This window comes from Seriola aureovittata, chromosome 8 (assembly GCF_021018895.1).
Source record: "Seriola aureovittata isolate HTS-2021-v1 ecotype China chromosome 8, ASM2101889v1, whole genome shotgun sequence".
Classification (NCBI taxonomy): Eukaryota; Metazoa; Chordata; class Actinopteri; order Carangiformes; family Carangidae; genus Seriola; species Seriola aureovittata.
In genome coordinates, this window is record NC_079371.1 from 13,396,649 (window position 1) to 13,417,136 (window position 20,488).

General features: G+C 42.4%; 1 protein-coding gene across 5 annotated transcripts in view; it reads right to left on the reverse strand.

Moving 5' to 3' along the window:
• The window catches only part of mid2 (midline 2), a 142,246-nt gene that overhangs the window by 55,912 nt on the left and 65,846 nt on the right, over window positions 1–20,488 (reverse strand). For all 5 annotated transcript variants that reach the window (XM_056382335.1, XM_056382333.1, XM_056382336.1 and 2 more), the window contains one exon: window positions 15,004–15,884. In XM_056382335.1, the coding sequence (XP_056238310.1) occupies window positions 15,004–15,828 (825 nt within the window). In that variant the 5' untranslated portion in view covers window positions 15,829–15,884. The remainder of the gene's footprint in view (window positions 1–15,003; window positions 15,885–20,488) is intronic.

Below are 20,488 nucleotides of genomic sequence, written 5' to 3' on the forward strand. Positions count from 1 at the left end.
TTTAGAGGCACTGGAAGAAGGATTTTTGTTACTTTGGGACGGAGCCACGCTAGCTGTTTCTAGTTAGTATGCTAGGCTACGCTAACTGGCTGCTCGGCTTCAGATACAACTCTCACCGAAGAAAGTGAATAAATGTTTCTCACAAAAAAGTATTAATTTTTATTAAAGTATTCCCTTAGGAAGACAAACCGCACGGTGAAAGGATCCTTACCCTCCAGTAGAAGATAGAAAATGAATGTTTTTACGAATTACCTTGCATCAACTTCTTGTAATTGAATCATAGTATATTACCTGTCCACTACTCTAGTGCTCGTTCTGGCCCCTGACAACCTTGCTATTGATTTCCTTATTGTTACTCAAGATGGGAGAATCAAATAAATGCCTAAAATATTTTATATAATGTACGATTACATTTTTTTCTTCACTCTGAAAACTATTTTAAAATGCTGCGTTGACAGCTGAAGCCTCACCTGTGGGTTTGCTGGAGGCACGTTAGGTAGAAGCGCGGGCTTGTCATTTAAATCTTGAGCAAGGATGAATGAATCGCCCTGAATGTTGACATCATGGAATCCCTGCACCTTCTCTTCCTCTTTCCCACCTCCGCTATTTGCTTTTTCTTACCTGCCACTTCTGATCTCACATCCTCACTTTTCTTGCCCTGTCGCCCTCTCCTCATTCCTTCCTCAAACCTGGCCTTCGTCTTCTTGTCCTCCACTTCTTCATTCCGCCTTTACTACTGTAAAAACTACACAACTGTGACAATAAGAGCGCCGTCTCTAAGACTTAGCGCTGTCTCTACTTCTCAGGTTAAATTTATAATGTTTTGTTGGATCAGTTACAAAGCAGATTAAGCAACCATTGCGAGTAGCAGCCCAACTGGAAATGACGTGTTTTATCTGATCTTTAATAATTGAAGTTCTACAAATTAATCTACTCTTTCTTTGGAGTGTGTTTGTCATCTTAGAGCCTGATGCTGCTGTACACGTCATCTTTTTAAACCTTCAGCCACATAACAGGAACAATAATCTGGTGTGATTGACACTTTCCGAGCTAAAAGCTTTACACTTGTCAGCTTCCAGCAAAACCTCCTGAGAAGTTCATCTCAACTCATGGACTATACAGAAATGGGGGGGGGGGGGGGGTTGGTTCTGTGAGAATGTGATAAGGTTATGAGCAAAACAGTTGGCTGATTTTTTGGTGTGAGGGTCGAGAGGCAGCGAACGCCTCGTTTCTGCGAGCATATGAGACATGGTGCTACCAGCAGGAGGGTAAACACACTAATATACGCACATTTACTTAAAAACAAGAAAGATACTGACTCATGATTTGTGGGAAGATGGAGGCACAGAAGGCTCTGACGTAAAAGCATCTGTGATTCCAATGCTACTTTTACTGCAGTCTCCAATTCAACTTCCAAAGAAACTTCCTCTGTGCTTTTCTCGACTACACGGTTTTAACTCAGTCTGCCATGAAAATACTTCTCTGTTACCTTACCTTTTAGATTAAAAACCTTTCTTTTGCACAAACCCAGTTTTTTCCCTGCAGTTAATAATCTGATTTGATTGCCTTGTATCTTATTGAACAGGTTCCCTGAGTTATAGATACTTCAGGGAATAAATGTTTAGAATTTACTTGCAGTATACAAACTGCAAGTGGAAAAAAAATCCCCAGCAGAACTGGAGTTATAAAGGGAAACATCAGCTTTATGTTTGCTGCTGTTTCAGCAATATCGAACGTGATAGTGGATAATGCCGTCCAGAGACCCGTTTGAAAGAAACAGTACGATTTCCACCCTGAAGCGTTTTATCTTGCCCACCACAGTGCGGCCCCCCCCACTGGGCCCTGCAGGCGTTCAGATGTAGAACAGAAAAAGACCCTGATTCTCTTCTGCAGTCGGCAAAGTGCACACAACAAAATCAGACGTATGCATACACACTTGTACACAAAATGCACGATAACACGTTCACACGCAGCGGCAGTGGTGAGTGACAAGACAGAGTGTCTCCATTAGTCTCAAAGTGGCTGTGTCCACCCTAACAGATGGGTTTGCTTCCTCCAAGGTGGGCGAAGTGATTTATTCTATCTCTACTGTACTTTGCCTTATCTTATTGGACCGACTGTGCCCAGGAAGCGGGCCAGTAAATCATGTCACTATCATGTATTTATAGATGAGGTCATGTAACTCTAGTGCTGATGGCAGCTACATAACATCTATATATGACACCTGTTACCATGACAGCTGCTGGCAGGATGCCCACAAACTGAGATGGACACTGAAATACAGGAGTGTGAGGAGTAGAAAAAAAAAAAAGTAAAAAAAACATGTGAACACATGAAAAATTATGGCCTCCTCAGATGTAGACTACTGCTTTGACTCTGACTGTGGCAGGTTACAACACTTTGGATCCACATGCTGGGAATCCCAGCTCCAGAAGACTTATGGAAATGGAAAGTCTTAATGGATGACAGCCCAAGTGCAAAATCGCACAACTCCTAGCCGTGGTTCAGCTTCACTACCCCGCATTACTGATTTGGCCGGACACCAGAGTCATAGTGAAGGGAACCACTCTGGACAGTGTCTGAATATAGGAAAGACACATTCCCCGCGTTCCTGTAATCCTGTGCGGCTGGCTCTCTGGCGTCTGTATCTGAAACAGACATTCCTCTCTCTGCGACTCCCTGGGGAGCTGAACTTCCTTTGCATAACCTGAGCAGGACAGAAACATCCAGGGATGTTCTTGCAGATCAGTGAGCTCAGAACTGGGGGGGTGGGGGTGGGGGTGGGGGGGCTGAAGTTCACTATACAAACAGTGAACTAGAATTTGCTGGTTTTTATATTGAAAACTGATACCGCATCGACATCTTGGTGAACAGAATCTCTGGTGTGATTTCAGCGGGTGTTACACAACAAACGCAAACAAAAAAAAGGTCAGAGGACTCAGGAGGTCTTAATAAATACACAACAAAGCAATGCAATACAAATTGTGACAGAAATCTGAACTTTTTTTTTTTAAGTAAAGTTTTGGGCATTTTTGACTTTATTTTGATAACACAGTGAGAGAGAGAGAGACAGAAAAGTCAGGGAGAGAGCGAGAGAGAGGGGATGACATGCAGCAAAGAGCAACGGATCGAACTCAAACCCATGGCTGCTGCGGTTCGGACTAAGCCTATGTAGTACACGCTCTACCAGGTGAGCCACCGAGGCGTCCCAGACACCTGAACTTTGTCAGAATTTTATATCTTCTCACTGAGGTGGAGTTTTAAGACAATCAAGGACTCAATAATAATAAAAGAGTCATAGCATTAGCTTGGTGGCTTTTACAAGCACCGGCGGCTGCAGTATTGCAAAGGGAAATCTCTAAAGAGGTCGTACAGTCTGTCAGTTTGTGTATGTAAACTGTATGTTGGGATAAACTCTTTAACACTAAGATGACAGGTCATTTAAGAAAATATATTCATTTTACACTGACAGAAAATATTTATTTGATTCTCCCATCTTTCGAGAAATAGCCTGTGCTCTGCATCTCTGGTGTGTGTGTATATGTGTGTGTGTGTTTGTGGCTGTTTCATGCATGTTAAAATAACATGAGAAAGCCATCTTTACACCATAGTCTCTATATGAATATAAAGATAGTGTCTCCATGTTTGTACTGTATGCATGACCTCGGATGCGCACGTGGCTGTGGTGTGTTTCGCCGTGGAGCTTTAGTGGACAGGGTGCTGGCTGCTGCTGTCACCACTACGCTGGCCAGAGAGGATAGGTGATGTGTCCCTTTTTAGAACCCATAAAAGAAGCCCTGCATGCTATTAAGCATGCATCAGCGCCCCGCATCGGCTTTAAGAGCAGGACATCTGAGCACAGCGCTGCTGACCTGTGTTCTCAATCTCTCCGTCACATAAAATGAACAAGCTCCCAGGTAACTCAAGTTTGCAAAGTCATTTTCCCGGTCTTATTGTCCTGCCGCTCCTCTCCTTCCAGCTCCCGTGGTAAAATCCTGTCCAGAGTCTTGTAAATCTACATAACTTGTACATCTGGGACTAAGCCTCCAACTCTGGCTGACTACTAGATGTCTCCTCACAGGGGCCTCAGGTTCACTTGTGGTCTAGACGTCATGTAGCGGAGAACCACAATCCTGGACTGCTGAACCCGAGGAACTAAAGACTTTTTTTTTTTTAAAGTGTATAATGAAAATGCACAGTCATTTTGTATTTGGTGCCAACAACAATAGTTGTATTTTCTACACTGATTGACTTTTATTTTCTGGTTCAGATCCAATTCAGACATTTTTGGAACATAATAATTATGGTAAATGTGTAATTAGAATTGGTAAGGCAGTCAGAAAATAAACTTTCCAACTTTTCTCGTTTCCTAAATTAATACTTAATGACAAACAACACAAATGGAACTGCTGAAAATACACAACAGTTCACAATATGTTTAAAACTTTTCTAATTCACTGTACACAGAGATTTACTCACAGTACTTACAGCCTCCTAACCTATACACTGTCTGTGTGACTGTGTTAGATAATGATGCTCATGATTGTGTGTGTGTGCGTGTGTGGGGTGTGTGTGTGTGTGTGTGTGTGTGTGTGTGTGTGTGTGTGTGTGTGTGTGTATGTGTGTAAATGTTGTTAGAGAGCATGTTTCAGGAAGTAAGAGATTCATGGGAATGGAATGCACTGGAGAACATTTCTGTCCAAGGCAGCTGTGTCTGAGACTGAGCCCAGTGTGGGAGAGTGACATTCTCCTTCAGCTTCCCAAAACAACACACACACACACACATACACACACACACACACACACACACACACACACACACACACACACACATACTTAGAAATCCATTTCTAGGCCTTTATTTTCCCCTCAAGATGCCCAAAGGAGTTGTTTCTCTCACTCACAGATCGCATTACTTTTCAGGAGGCCCATGGAACAAAGATTATATAAATAATCATAATCCATGTCAAAGAGTTGTCTTCCAGTCAATGAATAACTTAGATGGGACATCGAAACTGAATGTATCCTACAGGCAGTGCTATAACACAATAATGATACTCATTATAATCTGAATTTTAATATATCATACTGAGCTTTTTAACCTATAGGAAAACTTTGTTGACCAATTTCTTCTCCCCTTTCAGCCACCTGTCATCTGCTGCAGTACTGGAAGAAAATTCAAATTCTGAAATAATGACAGTCCATGCAGCGATCAGTAGTTAACAAAGAAAACAGCTGGTGATTTTACAAAGAAATCCATCACTTGCCACTATCCCCTTTTGATGAACTCTCCTCCCTTATTTCGCTTGTTTTCTCTCTCCTAACTTGTGATTTTGAACCGAGCCAACTGATTCCTGACTGACCTTCATACAGAAGTAATTTCTCTCTGTCACTGTAATGGGATTGCTTAAGCTGGCGGAAAAATTGTAGCCTTGTGGAAGGATAAGAAATGCAGCTTCAGTGACGATGAAAGCAAAGAATGAATACATGTGTATGAGATGATGTTCAACCAAGTGTGATTGTAGCAGAGAGGCAAGATTGGTTTCTCACTAACTTAAGTATGCGTGTGTATTATGGCCTACACCCAGTTTTGGTCATTTGCTGCTCTAAACACCCAGTAACATTGAGCTCCTCAGCCCTCTGCTGAAAGGGAAATGATGCGTTTTACATTTCAAGCAGTTGCAACAGTGAAGCTGCTAAAAAGGAAACCAGCTGTCTTAGAGCCAAAACTGAAGTGGACAGAGCCACTGGTTTCCAAAAATGAAAAGCACTCCGTAATGAAAATGTATGATGTGAAGTGATTATCACAGAGTAAAACGCCGAGTCAAAAAATCTTTCCAGGACCCAGAGGGAATGATGCAAATGAGGCTTGTTTTGCTCCCAGTTATCAGCCACAGTCTACACAGTTGAGTCAGTACTGTACGGATTTAAAACCACTGATAAGAAAACCATGTTACAGTTTATAACCCAATTTGACAACAGAATATAGACAGCCCATCAACAGATGATCAAGCCAAAAGAGTAAAGTTGGGTGCTTTAAGTTTCAGTCCTTCAGTCTCAGTCACACTTCCATCAGATCTTCACAGGTTTAGCTAGTACTATCGAGATAGCAAACATCTGGTGCAACCATTTTCTGATGGGAGCAAATCCCTAAAGCTACATTAATTGATGCCGTAAACACAACACTAATATATTCCCACCTTATAAACTTGCTATCACGACCATTTTAGCAAAAAGTCGCCCACTCACACATCCAAAAGACATGGAGCAACATTAGCATTAATTTGAAATCTAATGTACTGTAAATGGCTCTTTAGATGCCTCATGCTCCACATTGTCCCCCAGCTTATCACGAGCCTTGTATGTCTGCTGTTTGTTGCTGAGCAGGTATAGCCTCAAATGGGTTTATCAGCCTGCACGCTATGGTCAAAAATGTCACGGATGAGAGTAGTGAGAGTGAACCAATAATAAAGCTGTGGGCCATGAAACCAAAACAAGTACCTGAAAGATGCAAAAAATGCTCCATAGAGCTAAGGGCAAATCCAAAGTCAGGTGAGAATGGGTTTGCCAATACTTCAACACATTTCACACTATGTGTAGTGATTTAACCCATTGTTGAAAATATTGATTAAAGCAGCTTTAAATGTAAACTTTAAAAGTCAACAGGTGCATATTTAATTTTACAACTCACACAAAGAGTAACTTAAAAGAAAATAACAGTTGTTAAAAAGGCTGGAAATTCAATAAAACTGCTCTTCAACATTCAGATAATAGAGATAATTTAATGCTGAAAACTATTATTAACCATGATTATTGTTCCCGGGGTGCAGCTCAAAGAATAACAACCACCGAGCTATTTTAAGTTTGGGGATGAATCAGAGGTCCCTGTTGTCCTCGGGCCAGTGAAGACGTGCTGTTCATCTCACACCGGTGTCATTAGTTCAACCTAAGCATCTTCCGAGTGGCGACGCGCTATTCCTCCCTGGCAGCCTCACAACAGGATTCAGACTTCCTCAAGCACACAGCACAACACAAAAAGGGAAGCGCGTGCACAGACACCAAAACATTCTACAAAGCAGAGAATAGAGAGTCTCTCAATGTGTCTTCAGCCTTTGTGTATATTCACGTGTATGCACGAATACTTCAGTGCATGTGTGTGTATGGGGTGAAGAAATTCAGAAGATGGACACTGACAGAAATTCCACACGTTGTATAAATATTCCTGTTATGCTTTGGTGCCTTGTCTGAAGCCCAAAGCCAAAATAGCTACTGGAGGAGGATCCAGGCACCTGTGATTAACCCTTGTGACAGGAAAAGCTTCTTGTATGATTAAAATGAGTCGATCTCATCAAGCCTTCACATTCTTGCAAATTCCCCAGAGACACTGAAATGTGATTTGTAAATCAAGCTTTATAGTAACGTTCATGGACTGCATGTGTCATCAGTTCCCTCATGGCCCCTCCCCTCTCCTCATACAAATGTGAACTGTGCCGAAGATTGTTGCAGATTAATACCAAGAAGTGCTTACTCAGATATTGGAGGAAAATAATGTGGCAACGCCTGAAAGGATGGAATCAAAATGCTTGGAAGTCGGTGAAAAATAACATCAGCATAACACGATGAGTTTTCCACTGTTGATTAATGTGTAAATCCTCTTACGCTGTGGTGTGTTGCTGCCAGCCATCTGACTGAAATACATAAATAGTAATGAGTTTATGATCTGCCATGCATTAAGACACCCCATGTTGTATATACACAAATACAGCTACTGTAGCGAAATAGACACAACAGACACGCAAACTCAATCTGGCATGAATGCATTGTAAGTATAAATATATATATATATATATATATATATATATATATGTGTGTTTTGTATGGTAGATGCCACAGAGATCCATAAAGTTGTATTTATCAGCTGCTTAGTTAAAATGATTTTCCTTGAGTGCCAAAAGTGTCAGAGGCTCAGCTAAGCTTTGCTATGTTGTCAGCTTCTTACAGCTTTACGCTAAAATACACACAGCACAAGCCTTCAAGTTTAGGTTTCCTTCAGGTTTTAAGCCTTACGAAAAGGCAAAAAATAAATAAAAGAGAAAGACAGGAGGGATAATCAAGCAGGGTTCAACAAGCATGGATTTAAACGAATGGCTGAGGTTGATGCTCCTAAATATTTGTGCTGATGTTCAGTGTTTTTGAAGCGGACCATTTCCGTGCTAAAAATATACTTTATAGTCACACATACCGTCACTTGTGAAGAAATAGGGGACGTTTGAAACAGATGTCTACCGCTCATTAATAAACTTCTCCAATCCACTTGTAGGATTTAACTCGATTGGTTTTACTTGACAAAGCACTTTGAGGACATCGTTTATAAATGAAATGATGTGTACAAAAATACAGGACAAATTGCATCCCATTGCATTTTTATTTTATAATTCCATATCATATGGGTCGAGTGGCAACCCTACCTTCATGTGACGCTAAATATATGGAAATTGTTGCAGACCAAAAACACATATTTCATAGTTGGAAAGATTGGACCTTTAAATGAACAAGTTATTTTAAATAAGTTAATTATGAAGTATAAGTTACAGAGAAAATGCAGTTAAATTACTTTACTGACAGTCGTTCAGCAGCTGTACTAAGTCATGAAGGTCAGTTTTAAAGATGATGAACAACACAGCATTGCACCTCAGGACAGCCCTTAGAAAATACTATAGCTGATCTATTTCAGTGGGTCAAATGGGCCATCCTATAGCAGTGAATATCAGTATCATGTTGTAGCTGCCTCTACTGTGAGTAACAGGCTACGCAAGTGAACCCTGCTCTGGTTTTATGGAGGAAAAATGAGGAGAGGCATCAGCGGATAATGGATAAATGGAATGGATAAATTTGTACATCGTTCTCAAAGATACACACAAAAGTCAGAGATGAGTAATGTGGGTTATATCCTCCTTTCTGCATTGCATTGTACCAGTGCCGACACCAAAGCTCTTAAAAGCTTTCCACTTTCTTTCAGCATAAATTGTGCATATGCATGAAGCAGTGGCTGGGAGTGATTTGATAAGTTTTTTTTTTTTTTTTTTTTTTTCCATGACCCACCAAATTTTATGATGGGGTGGCGTGACATATTTTCACAACACATGCATGATGCATCGACAGGGCGCGCTTGTGTGCGTTGCGAAGTATAGGCTTCGATTCAGACACACACGCTTTCATGCACACTTAATGGGCACGTAAACGCACGTAGGCAGAGTGGCGCGCACACACAGACACTAAAAGCTTTCTACTACATCCTTGGTGGTTCCGTCATAATGACTAAGTGTGCTCCATCTCACAATGTTCTGCAGATACAGCCATGATTTCCCCTGACATCACACACTCACACAGCTCCCTATCACTCCACACATGTCAGTCTTAATAGCATCTGCTTCGACACACATGCAGACCCGCACCTGTTCACAGGCGCACACACACACACACACACACGCACGCACGCACGCACGCACACATACACACACCTGTAAATACTGCACACATATTTGAAGGCAATCATATTCCCTCCTACACAACAAACACACTGGAGGGCTATGAGTCTCTCTCTCTCACCAGCCATTGCTGCTGCAGTATATGTGGCTTTGTGGGAGACTGAGGGCAGAGAGGAGTGGGGTTACCTAAAACAAGACCGACTGGCCAGGGGCCAAATGAGGGAGAGGGAGAAGAGAGAAACACTGTGACAGAAAGCAGGAGGGAAGGATGATGTTTGTGTGGCTCCCTGCAAAACAGCGAAAGTGAGAGAAATAGGGTGACAGTGTGAGAGGACAGTGACAGAGAGAGTGGGAGCCTGTGTATGAGGGAAAATAATAAGAAAGTTGCCAGTGTATGAGAACGAAGGAGGTGCAAGAGCAAGAAGAATTCAGCTCGGCTGACTACTTGACATTGCCGCCTTTTAATTTCCTCTTAAAATCATTACTGTCAGTGTTTGGCGTGCAATCAGATTAGATGAGCTGAACTCTACTTTGCGTATTGGCCCGTAACTGTGTGTATGAAAAGAGACTCAGAAAGTACAAGTGAGTTTGTGGGTGTAGATGTCATTAAATGCTCATGAATTTGCGTTGCGCATGTGCGTTGGCCGTGCACGCTCATGCACGCGCGTACAAAACTTGCTTCTGGAATCTGGCAAAGAGAAATGGGGGTAAATACAGCAGGAGTGGAGTCAGCAGCAGCAGGAGCAGACGTAAAGCACACATTGCACAGAAAAAGAGTTAAGACAGTGCCTTAAGGAGCTTAGATGGGGGGGGGGGGGGGGGGGGGGGGGGGGTAGAAGATATGATGGGGGGGACTGGCGGCGGGTTAAGAAAGCGGAAGGGCGGAGGGGGTCTGTGTCAGTATGCTATGACTTGCCTCTTCCAAAACAGGAATTAATCCAATAATCGCTCGGGAATGTTTTGCATATTTCATCATTCTTCTCATGTACATAACAGACTATCATCTGGAACAAGTATGCGTGAGACCTGTCAAGACCCTGGAGACACAAACACACACATGCACGAGCGCACACACACACACACACACACACACACACACACACAGTCAATGACAAATCCCACTGCTGCAGGGTTAACGCACACATGACGCGCTGAGTTGAATATCCAGAGTCTTTAGGTTTATCTGCTGCTTATGTTGAGTGCTGGTCTGAGTGTCGCAAATGTCAGCAGTTCCCCCAATAGGCTTTGCCGTCATGTCAACTCATTAGCACTTGATGCTAAAGCACACACACTTCAAACCCTTAAGAGCCTAAAAGTCAGTAAATTAACTGCCAGTATTATGGAAGAGAAGAGAAAGAAAACTTCTCATCCTGGTGATTTGATCCATTTATCACTTTTTCTCAATTTCTTTCCGTCTTTGTCCCATGAAGTCATCAATTAATGTTTTGCTGCCTCTCTTCTTCTTCTTCTTCTTCCAGGCTTCTTTTTTACCACTTATTTTAATTCAGGTGCCTATGTTCATCAAAGACTACTGTGTGCTCGTTACATTTATTTTCTAGTTAGACAAGAAGATTGATACCACTCTCATGTCTGTACAGTATATATGAAGGTGGAGCCAGCAGATGGTTCGCTTAGCATATCATAATGAGTGGGAGCAGCTCGCCTGATTCTGTCCAAAGTGAACAAAATCCACTTAACAGCACCTTTGAAGTACAAAATGAAGTGTAAAAAAGTGTAAAAACAAACAATTTGTCTTTTTAGGATGGGCTTGGCTTGACCAAGAAATTGTCTTTATTCTAAGCTGACCATCTGCTGACTCCAGCTACATATGTGAGAGCGATCTTTTCATCTAACATTTCGCAAGAACAGGTATATTTCCCAAAATGTTGAGCTATTTGGCAAATGGATTTGTCCTTGCAACACTCAACTATAGTAAGTAGAAGTAGTAGAAGTTTGCAGATTTAGATTTCCTGTGTATCAAAAAAAAGCCCCCATATCTCACCAATCAGTCATGGCTGGTTATAAAAATAACGTGTTCAGTGGTTGCAACACCCACTTTGCATCTTTGCATTCATAAATGCAAATGAACTCTTGCGTTGTGACCAGTCATGAACCAGGTGGTAGACATTAGCCTACAGCGCTGTGATCTTTCAGTGTTACATCACAGTTGTATGACTAAAAAGTCCTATGCTGAGAGCACACAGCACACACTTTAGATTTTTAATTTTGTCTACCCGGCCTCTGAAAAAGGATGTCAGGCTGCCACAAATTTTACCTAAATTACACACTAATGAGCCTGCAGTATACACTTCCAAAGCAGCAGGTGATGAGATATTCACTGCTGAGACAGAATGCGTCTTAGCTGGAAGTGGTTTCGGTGAATCTGATTGTGCGAAAACAAATAAAAATCTAGAGTGCAGTACCTTTAAGCTGCAGTCTTTTAAGCATATCAAAGTAAAACACCATTACCAAAGTCTGCCAATTATAAGACACAAAATGTCTTTGCTTCTGAGCAAAGAGCTCTGCTTAACCGCTGCCTGGGGAATTAACTCACTTCCCTGCAGTTTCAGTGCCACATTCTGTTTTTTACAGAGCTGGCACTTGGTGGCATTTTCTCTCCTGAAATATCCACTCGCCTCGCCCAAGGGAAGCTTACCTTTCCCATAATGTGTGAGAAACCATTTTCAGGACAGCGTAGCTCCCAGCATACACAGCAGACGCAGGAAATAATGTGAAGGGTAATCCAGAGGTCAAAGATCACCCAGAGGGAGGCAAGGGTTAAACTGCAGGGGTTCAATTATTGCAACTTAATTCAATCATTTAGCATTGTTGACTAGTTAGAACGCCTGATTAACGCATTGCAGCACACCAGTCAATAACAATATTAGTTACATATGCCTGAAAACTCAACCAAGAGTGTTTAATGTATATCAGTCTTAGACAGAAAAAGAAATAGGAAAAAGAGAATGCATTGGAAGACACACACCCCTTTTGACCTACATCTTCCATGAGTAGCATGTACAAATAGGACTTCCTCTCCTCCACTTTGCCATGTGTGAGAAGAAGATTATAAGTTAGCTGCCACTGCCACTGGTGAGCTGAGCTGGGGCTTGGACTGGGGCTGGCCTCCTCCCAGATTTTGGGTAGATTGGTGATTTCAAAGTCAAGAAAGTTCAAAGCCTTGGATGTGGAACATTCAAAAGAACCACAGCCAGCCATGAAGTGGAGAGGAAGGGAGGGGAAGGGCTAGCTACTTACAGTAAACTCTCCCACAGTCTGTAGAGAATGAGGTGGTGGAAGGTGGGGGGGACTGTAAAAAAAAAAAAAAAAAAAAAGGAAAAGAAAAGTGTACATGCTAATGAAAATAAACCCAATGCTCCTGTGAGTTAAGTCGATGAGAGGTGCTGAGCAGGTGGATTTTCGCTGACACGTTGGTGCTGAAACTGAAAGTCTCTCCCACAGTTTTGGGAGAGAAAGTCATCAATAATGCACAAGGTAGAATTACTAAAATAAAAGTGATGTTTTATGCCACTGAGCACATCACTGCTGTTGTGTTGTGCTCACCTTGGAGACCCAATGAGATGGATTTTTGTTGCACGTTGAATGTTAACAATGTCTCTTGAAACAGGGGGCCAACACATTCTCACACCCCCACACTTTTGCTTTGTACTGTTCAGCGACAAAAAAAAATGCCCAAATGGGAGACGACTGAAAATGCATCCCTGTTTGTCTTTGTAAAATAGAACATCCTCCAACAAAACTACACGTACCGCACAGTACACCTCTCTAACAGATAAGGCCCAGAAAGTGCCAATGTAGCACTTTCTCAGGTGTCCGTTTGTGCTAACACAATGCCATTCATTTGACACAATCAAACTGTGGAAACACCCTCACACCCTGGGGACAGAAAACATGATTGGAATTTCCTTAATCTATGTGAATTCAGAGATTTACAGTGTGAAGTACAAAAGGCGCAGAACTAGACATCAAGTAGGAGGTAGAAGTAGATAATTTATATAACAATACAATACAGCCGATGTATTGCTTCGCCTCTTTTACACAATGCAGCATCAGTGAAAACACAGAGCATCTGTAACTTCCACCCTTCACCCTTACATAGTGGCACCACTTGAGATATCTCTATCAAACAGCAGGGCGAATACCCGAGCCTGGATCTCTACATCAAAAATTCATGTCTGGGCAATATGTGGATATCTGCGCTTGCATTAACACACACACAGCAGGAATTCTTTTTTTTTTTTTTTTTTTTTTTACTGCTTTCACTTTTGGTTTAGCCATCTGTGCGGACACATTTATGCAGCATTATAGAAAAACAAAGAGAATCAGGAGGCCTTTGCAATTATCACTGTTATATTATCCCCTGGTATACTGATTTCACTCAAGCATTGTGTTGGAGGACGAAACACCTCTGGTACCTCAGAATTATTCTGTTAATTAGAAGTTTATTGTAGCAATAAGGATGCTCATTTGCAAGGTATCAAGGGCACATGAAAGCAGTTTCACCATAATAAAGCCTTAACCAAAGGCCTAACTAGTAATAAATGAGTTCTTTTATCCCAGTAAACAACAAAAAAATCCCTTACTATGAGCTCAATAGTTCAATATTACTCACAGTAGCAATCCAAACTTATAATCCAATTGAAATATTTAATAAATTTTACATATGTTAGTGTGCAGTCAGTTAGATGGCAAATTGCCAGGAGGATGCTTAATTTTGAAGTGTTCTTTTTCTTTTTTTTTATTTGGAAAAAGGATGCTTAAAAATATATATATATATAAATACACCAAAAGACAGTCACATGTTTTTTATGTACACATGTTCAACGCACACTACTGGTGAAAGTTTTAGGCCAGCTGATGCGGCCGGCAGCTTTAGGTCTTTAGTGGTGGAATTAGCTCCAGCTAGTGCCTCTCTCTGTTGTTTTTCACCCTGATTCAGCAGTCCTGGTCTTTACGCAGAGCCTCTGAATGCTCAGTGGCCACAGGGAATGCCAGCTCATCGACTATTATAATGACGGCCTCCCTTTTGCTCTCCGTCTCCCTCCGCCCTTCTTGCCAGTGCACCCTCCCAATTGTCTCTCTCTCTCTGTTTGCAATGTGTCTTTCTGTCTTTCTTGCTGAACAAAAGCTGGTGTGAGTGAGTATGATGCAATTGTGGCGGTATCGAAAGTTCATAGTCAACAGAAATGCACAGAATGAACATCCCTAAGGTAGGAATGGATGGATTAAAGATTTTGCTGTTTGGCAAACTGCAAACAATGATATCACAATGAATGTTGCAGGCTATGTACGAGAACCTCTCTGTAAAGATGGGAATAGCTTCAATGCTCAGTAGTAAGTCATTGTTCTTTTTCAGTTAAATCCTGCTGCAGGTTGTGACTTACCTTGCTTCACAAACACAGAAGTCAGACAAGAAAAGAATAGGGGCAGAACACATAAACTGACATGACCTTCTTACATGCTTTGTAAACTGGAAAGGACATGAGGGACTCACCTTGAGCTTGTCAAAGCGTTCGGTGAGTGAGGACACTTGGTGCTCTCGGTGGCGCCCAACCAGCTTGCAGAGGGCACAAATGAGCTGGTCGTCCACCAAGCAGTACATGTTGACCTTCTCATTCTCATGCTCCAGACAAGTCAGGCCGCGGATGTGAGTGTCTGGAACAGGCTCCACCAGGCGGTGGCTGGTGAACGGCTTCTTATTAGGATGTGTAGCGCGCAGGCATCGGTCGCAGTACGATACCTCGCACGTGACACACGTCTTGACGGCCTCGCGCGGCGGATCCTGCTCACAGAACTGGCAGCTTATGCGTGGATCCATTTTAGCAACAACAGCCGGGCTGTGGTTTGCGTTGGTGTGGTTGACGTGATTGGTGTGGTTGGCGTGCGGGTGGGAGTGGCTGGAAGTGGCCGGGCTGCCGCGGGCGCTACTTCCACTTGTGCCACCACCACCGCCGCCAATTGTTCCAGCTATTGTACCACTAATGGTGGCGGTGTAGGGCCGCTGCGGCTGCAGGCGCCGGCTCTCAGTGGGGGAGTTGGGGCCGCTAAGGGAGGCCTTTTGAAAGCGATCAATGATGTTCTGCAGCGTCACATTGCGCTTAAGGCCCTCCAGGCCGCGGTGATTCAGCGTGATGACGTAGCGACAGGTCGGGCACTGAAAAGCTGAGATAGATTCGAGGGGCTTGCTGGTGGAGCAGTGAGACACCAGGATGCGGTGGGCACAGTTAAAGCACAGACTGTGGGCACAGGGCAAGAGCAGAGGATCTTCAAACAACTCCAGGCAGATCGGGCAGGTCAGCTCAGACTCCAGTGTTTCCATCTTCAGTTGAACCAATCTAAAGGTGACATCAAATCCCACAGAAGCTGGCCGGTTACCTGCATGAAAAGAAAAAGACATGAATGACTACTACCATTACAAATTGTAAAGACGCCTTTAATTAGGAATTTTTGCTTTACTGTACTTTTGTTCTTGGGCTATTTTGTATTGAACAGAGCAGCTGAAAGAGAACACAACTCATCGAACTGCCCATTCACCCATTTCTATCTCTAACTAATTCAGTCCTGAGGTTATTGGCTTCAACACAAATTGGCCTGTGCGGATTCAGCAGAAACATCACTAACACACATATTTCTTCCAATGTTATAGATCAGCCGCTCCGCTGGCACAACTGTAGATGGGACCCCCCTGCTGCAGCCTGTAACACATGATTCTTCCTGCGGAGGTGTATGAGAAGAAGAGGAATGGCTGAACTAGCAAGGAAGAAAAAGACATGAGGTTGGCTGAAAGGTAGAGAAGAGGTAAAAATCAATGGAGTGAAGAGAATAGCGGAGAAAAGGAGAGACAGATGCACAGCAGCACAGGAGGGAAAAGAAAGAAGAACCACATTTCTCGACACCCCGACAGACTCTTAACCTTACTTTGTTTTTACTTCCATCTGTCTGTCTCCCGCTCACCGCTGACATTTTACTGTGCCATCTACGGTGAGATCAGTTTGACTTACCAAGCAATAAACACTTTACTTCAAGAACATTTTAAACTTTAAAGTACAGTTCCAACAACAATGTCAAGCGAGACAGTGAAAACAGGGGCCAGAACTAACCAGGAGAATTGATTTTAGACACCCCTCCCCACCTCGCCCAATCTCAAGCACCTTACAGCCTGCATATCAAGCTGTCTCCCCTGGGTGGCCTTAAAACCACTGACATGAGAAATCGCCAATAACCCCCCCCCACCCGTGCTGATTCATTGGCACAGGAGCACAGCTAGCAGAGGCTCTCTGTCCTTTTAAAGAAACAAAGCAGGGACCGTGAAACTACAGCATTAAACCGGATGAAAGAAGATTCACAGATGACTGACTGACTGGGTTTTAGTGCTTATGACTCATCAAAAATTACTTTTCACCTTTGGGTCTGGGTTTAAACTGACCGTGAGTGACCTCTCTGAAAGCTTAGGTCATTAAGATGACGAAGTTCAGAGATTAAATAAACACACAGGCGAAAACTTGTTATCAAGAAAAGGGCAGCAAATACAAGCGATACTAACATTATTAATGAGACAGCCTGTGGATCTAGAGACATCGCTGAGGTTTCCTACAAGGTTACAAAGTTCAATTTCAAAGTGAGGAAGTGCTGAGCATGAAATGAGTGAGCACGAGTGTCCACAACGTGTTTTTATCAGTAAGTTTATCCAGTAAGGGATTATTCATCTTCCTGTTTTTCCACCTGTTACTCAAAATAAAGCAACTTTAAACACAGTGTGCATTTCATTTCCCAGTGTTTCGTCCTCCTTCATCTCTTTATCAGCACAGACACTGTCCAATGTCCAACACGGAGAAAAGCCCCAGAGATTGTGTTGAGTGTATCCTGCCCAAACATGTATCGTGTATTGTGCAGCAAAAATGTCCTGTTGCCTGAATCAGATAAGCCTGACTCCAGATGGATAATGAAATTCACAAGCTGTCAAAACATCATGCTCAAGTGACAAGACGCTGTCCTCCTTATCTGTTTAATTGCTCATATTAGGGAATACTGAATAAACTGTGTCAACCGCGGCCTGTTTGTAATGACTTGGTTGCGCTGTGGCGCCACCCTAACTTGAGCATTCAGTTGCATCGAGAGTTACGCATTACACAACCATGCAGCACAGGACCAGCTGCAGACAGGCCTATATAAAGACAGAAACAGGGCTCAAAAACTCAAACTCATTTGCACTAACAAAAGTCTCCTCCCTTCTGCTGCACCAGAAACCATGCCTCGACACTGAGCCGTGTTCAAAGCAAACATGATTTGAGCAGCAGCTAAGTGCTTACGAAAGGCACTCAACTGAAGAAAGTATAGTCGTACGCATGCAGCAGCTTCCTTACAAAATTCATTACCCGGAAAAGAAAGAAATAACGTCTCGCAGCCAATCATGCAGATATTACACTGATGGAAGCAAATGGACATTGTGCTTGTATTCAAATATGTGTGTGTGAGAGAGTGTGTGTGTGAGTGTGAGCCTGTACTGTATAGGTGTATACGTTTTAGTTATCTGCCCATGAAAAAGTAATGTGCGTATGTGTGCACAAGCACATAATGTCCTTCCTCAGTGTTCGCCTTGGCTGCTGTTTATCAGATGCTTTATGTGGCTGTTATCACACAGCACTGCCGCGGTAGGGATAGAGAGAGAGAGAGAGAGAGAGAGAGAGTTCAACAGCAAGCAGACTGAGCAAACATGAGTTTCGGCACAATAGGTTTAATTTATCTCCACTGTATCAGAGACTTGATAACCACGGGGCGGACGGATGGAAACAGGATGTAGGTGGAGGTGATGAAGGGGAGGCAAGGGCAAACCTTCAAGACCTTTTGATGACAAGCAAGGTCACCCCCCCCCCTCAGTTTGGAGACTAAAGGTACAAAAATGATATCATTCTCCACATTCTCCTCAGTCATTACATTTGATTCATTTTTCAGTGAATGTTTCACTTCTTATCAGAAAAACATTTTAATTTGTTCAAAAAGACGTTCGTAAGATAAACATTTAATTTCTACTTTAAAATACACATATAGGATTGCTTTCTATGGCTTTATAAAACAGGTAAAGAAATAAATAATGTTAAAATATTCAAAAGTCAGTGTGATCCGTATTTTGAGAGAGCAGCTGTAGGCTGAGCAACACCTCCGCTTCATATGACCGCTGTCAGCAACAGGAAAACAAAGCACATGTTCATTCAGCTTCTCGGGACACACATTCAAGATCATCGGGTCATCATGTGAATATGTTAACTGATGCAACACAAGACCAGCAATGTGTTTTGACCACAATATCATACAAGAAGAAAACTAAAGTCAATCAATACTTTGTTGTTGCATAACAGGAAATTATTTCCTCCAAATCTTGTCTGTGCATAATCAGTATTTGATAAATAAAACTGTTGAAAAGTCACACAAATCCCACAGCTCCGTTTTTACTCAGAAAAATCAACCATATGTCATCACAACAAATATGCAGAGGGATTGTACATCTGTCGAGAAAGCTGTATCACAACAAGAAGACAGAATCCGAACCCTCAATTATTAAGCCCATCAAGTCTATAGGGAGTGCATGACTGTTATCCTTTCTACAAATGTCCAATTCAAGTGTTGACTGAATCAGCAATCTCTCTTTATTCCCCAGGACAGAGCTCAACAGTGCTGCTTATGCTGATGTTAATGTGACTGTGTTTAACGGAGCATGGTGTTATAATTAACACCAAGCTTTAACTCACCATCAACAGGCCCATTAAGCTTTAGCTATGTCACTCTGGGGAAACAGTGTCAGCTAAGATGGGACTCACTTAGGGGCTGAGTCGCTAACTTCATGGTAAAGGCGCTTGTTGTGCTGCAGACGGGCGGGAGACACGCACAGACATCCACAAAAAAGACAAAAAAACTAAACAAAAGATACAGATTCACAGACAGAGCTGCGCATCTACAAGCACAAACTCTGTCTGTCTTTTCTCTTCTGCTGCTCTTGTAAAGGTGAAGTGTCCCATCTGGAAGGAGAACAGCTTGAGTTGGTGCTTGAAGAAAGACACACAGACACACAGACACACAGACACACACACACACACACACACACACACACACACACACACACACACACACACACACACACACACACACACACACATAAAGCTGTAAGGCACTCACTCTGATCCACTGTTGTGCTGATTACTGTAGCAAGACTTTTTGGTCTCACTCAGAGCTTTTAGTGAAACAGATGAAAAAAAAGGGAAAAAAATATGGGACATCACTGATGATTCATTATTTTGTCTGAAGAGGCAGAGCTAGATTAATACTTTTCTTTAGTCCACACATACACACACTCAGGCTGTGAATTCTAATTTGCTTATGCTTTATACTTTTGCTTCAGACATCCTCATAAACAAATCACATTCATAAAGAGAAAACCATTTCAGCCCTGTTGCTCTTTTCATACTGCTGTGTGGAGATGTGGACCAGCATGTATAAGAAAACTAAAACAGCTGTCAGGCACAGGACAGGTTACTGATGACCCAGACAGTACCACTCCATTCTCAGCATGTAAAACATGGGTTTAACCCCAAATGTAGAGAACAGTGATACTGTGGTTTCTCTTACAAAAGAGGCTTGTTTATTTGAATGGTCATAATCCTGCCAATAGGGAGCAAACAGGAACCTGTAAGAGTTTTATGTAATAGCATAGCAGAAAAGCATGCGTCTGATGCCTGCTCGGGTCTTAATCACATCAACTTGGGGCAGGGAGGTTTGTTAGGAGACAGTTTAATAGCGTTCAAGCAGATCGCTTGCTACTGTGGAGGTCAAAAGTTTAAACGCCATTAAGGGTGCTGATAAATTGTTGTCCACAAAAACCTTTTATAAGCTGTAAATATCTATAGCTAAAGTGCTGTCCGTAAATATAAAACTACCATTAATAATCTTAATTTATAGAATTTCCAAATCGTTAAATTTTTACAAGC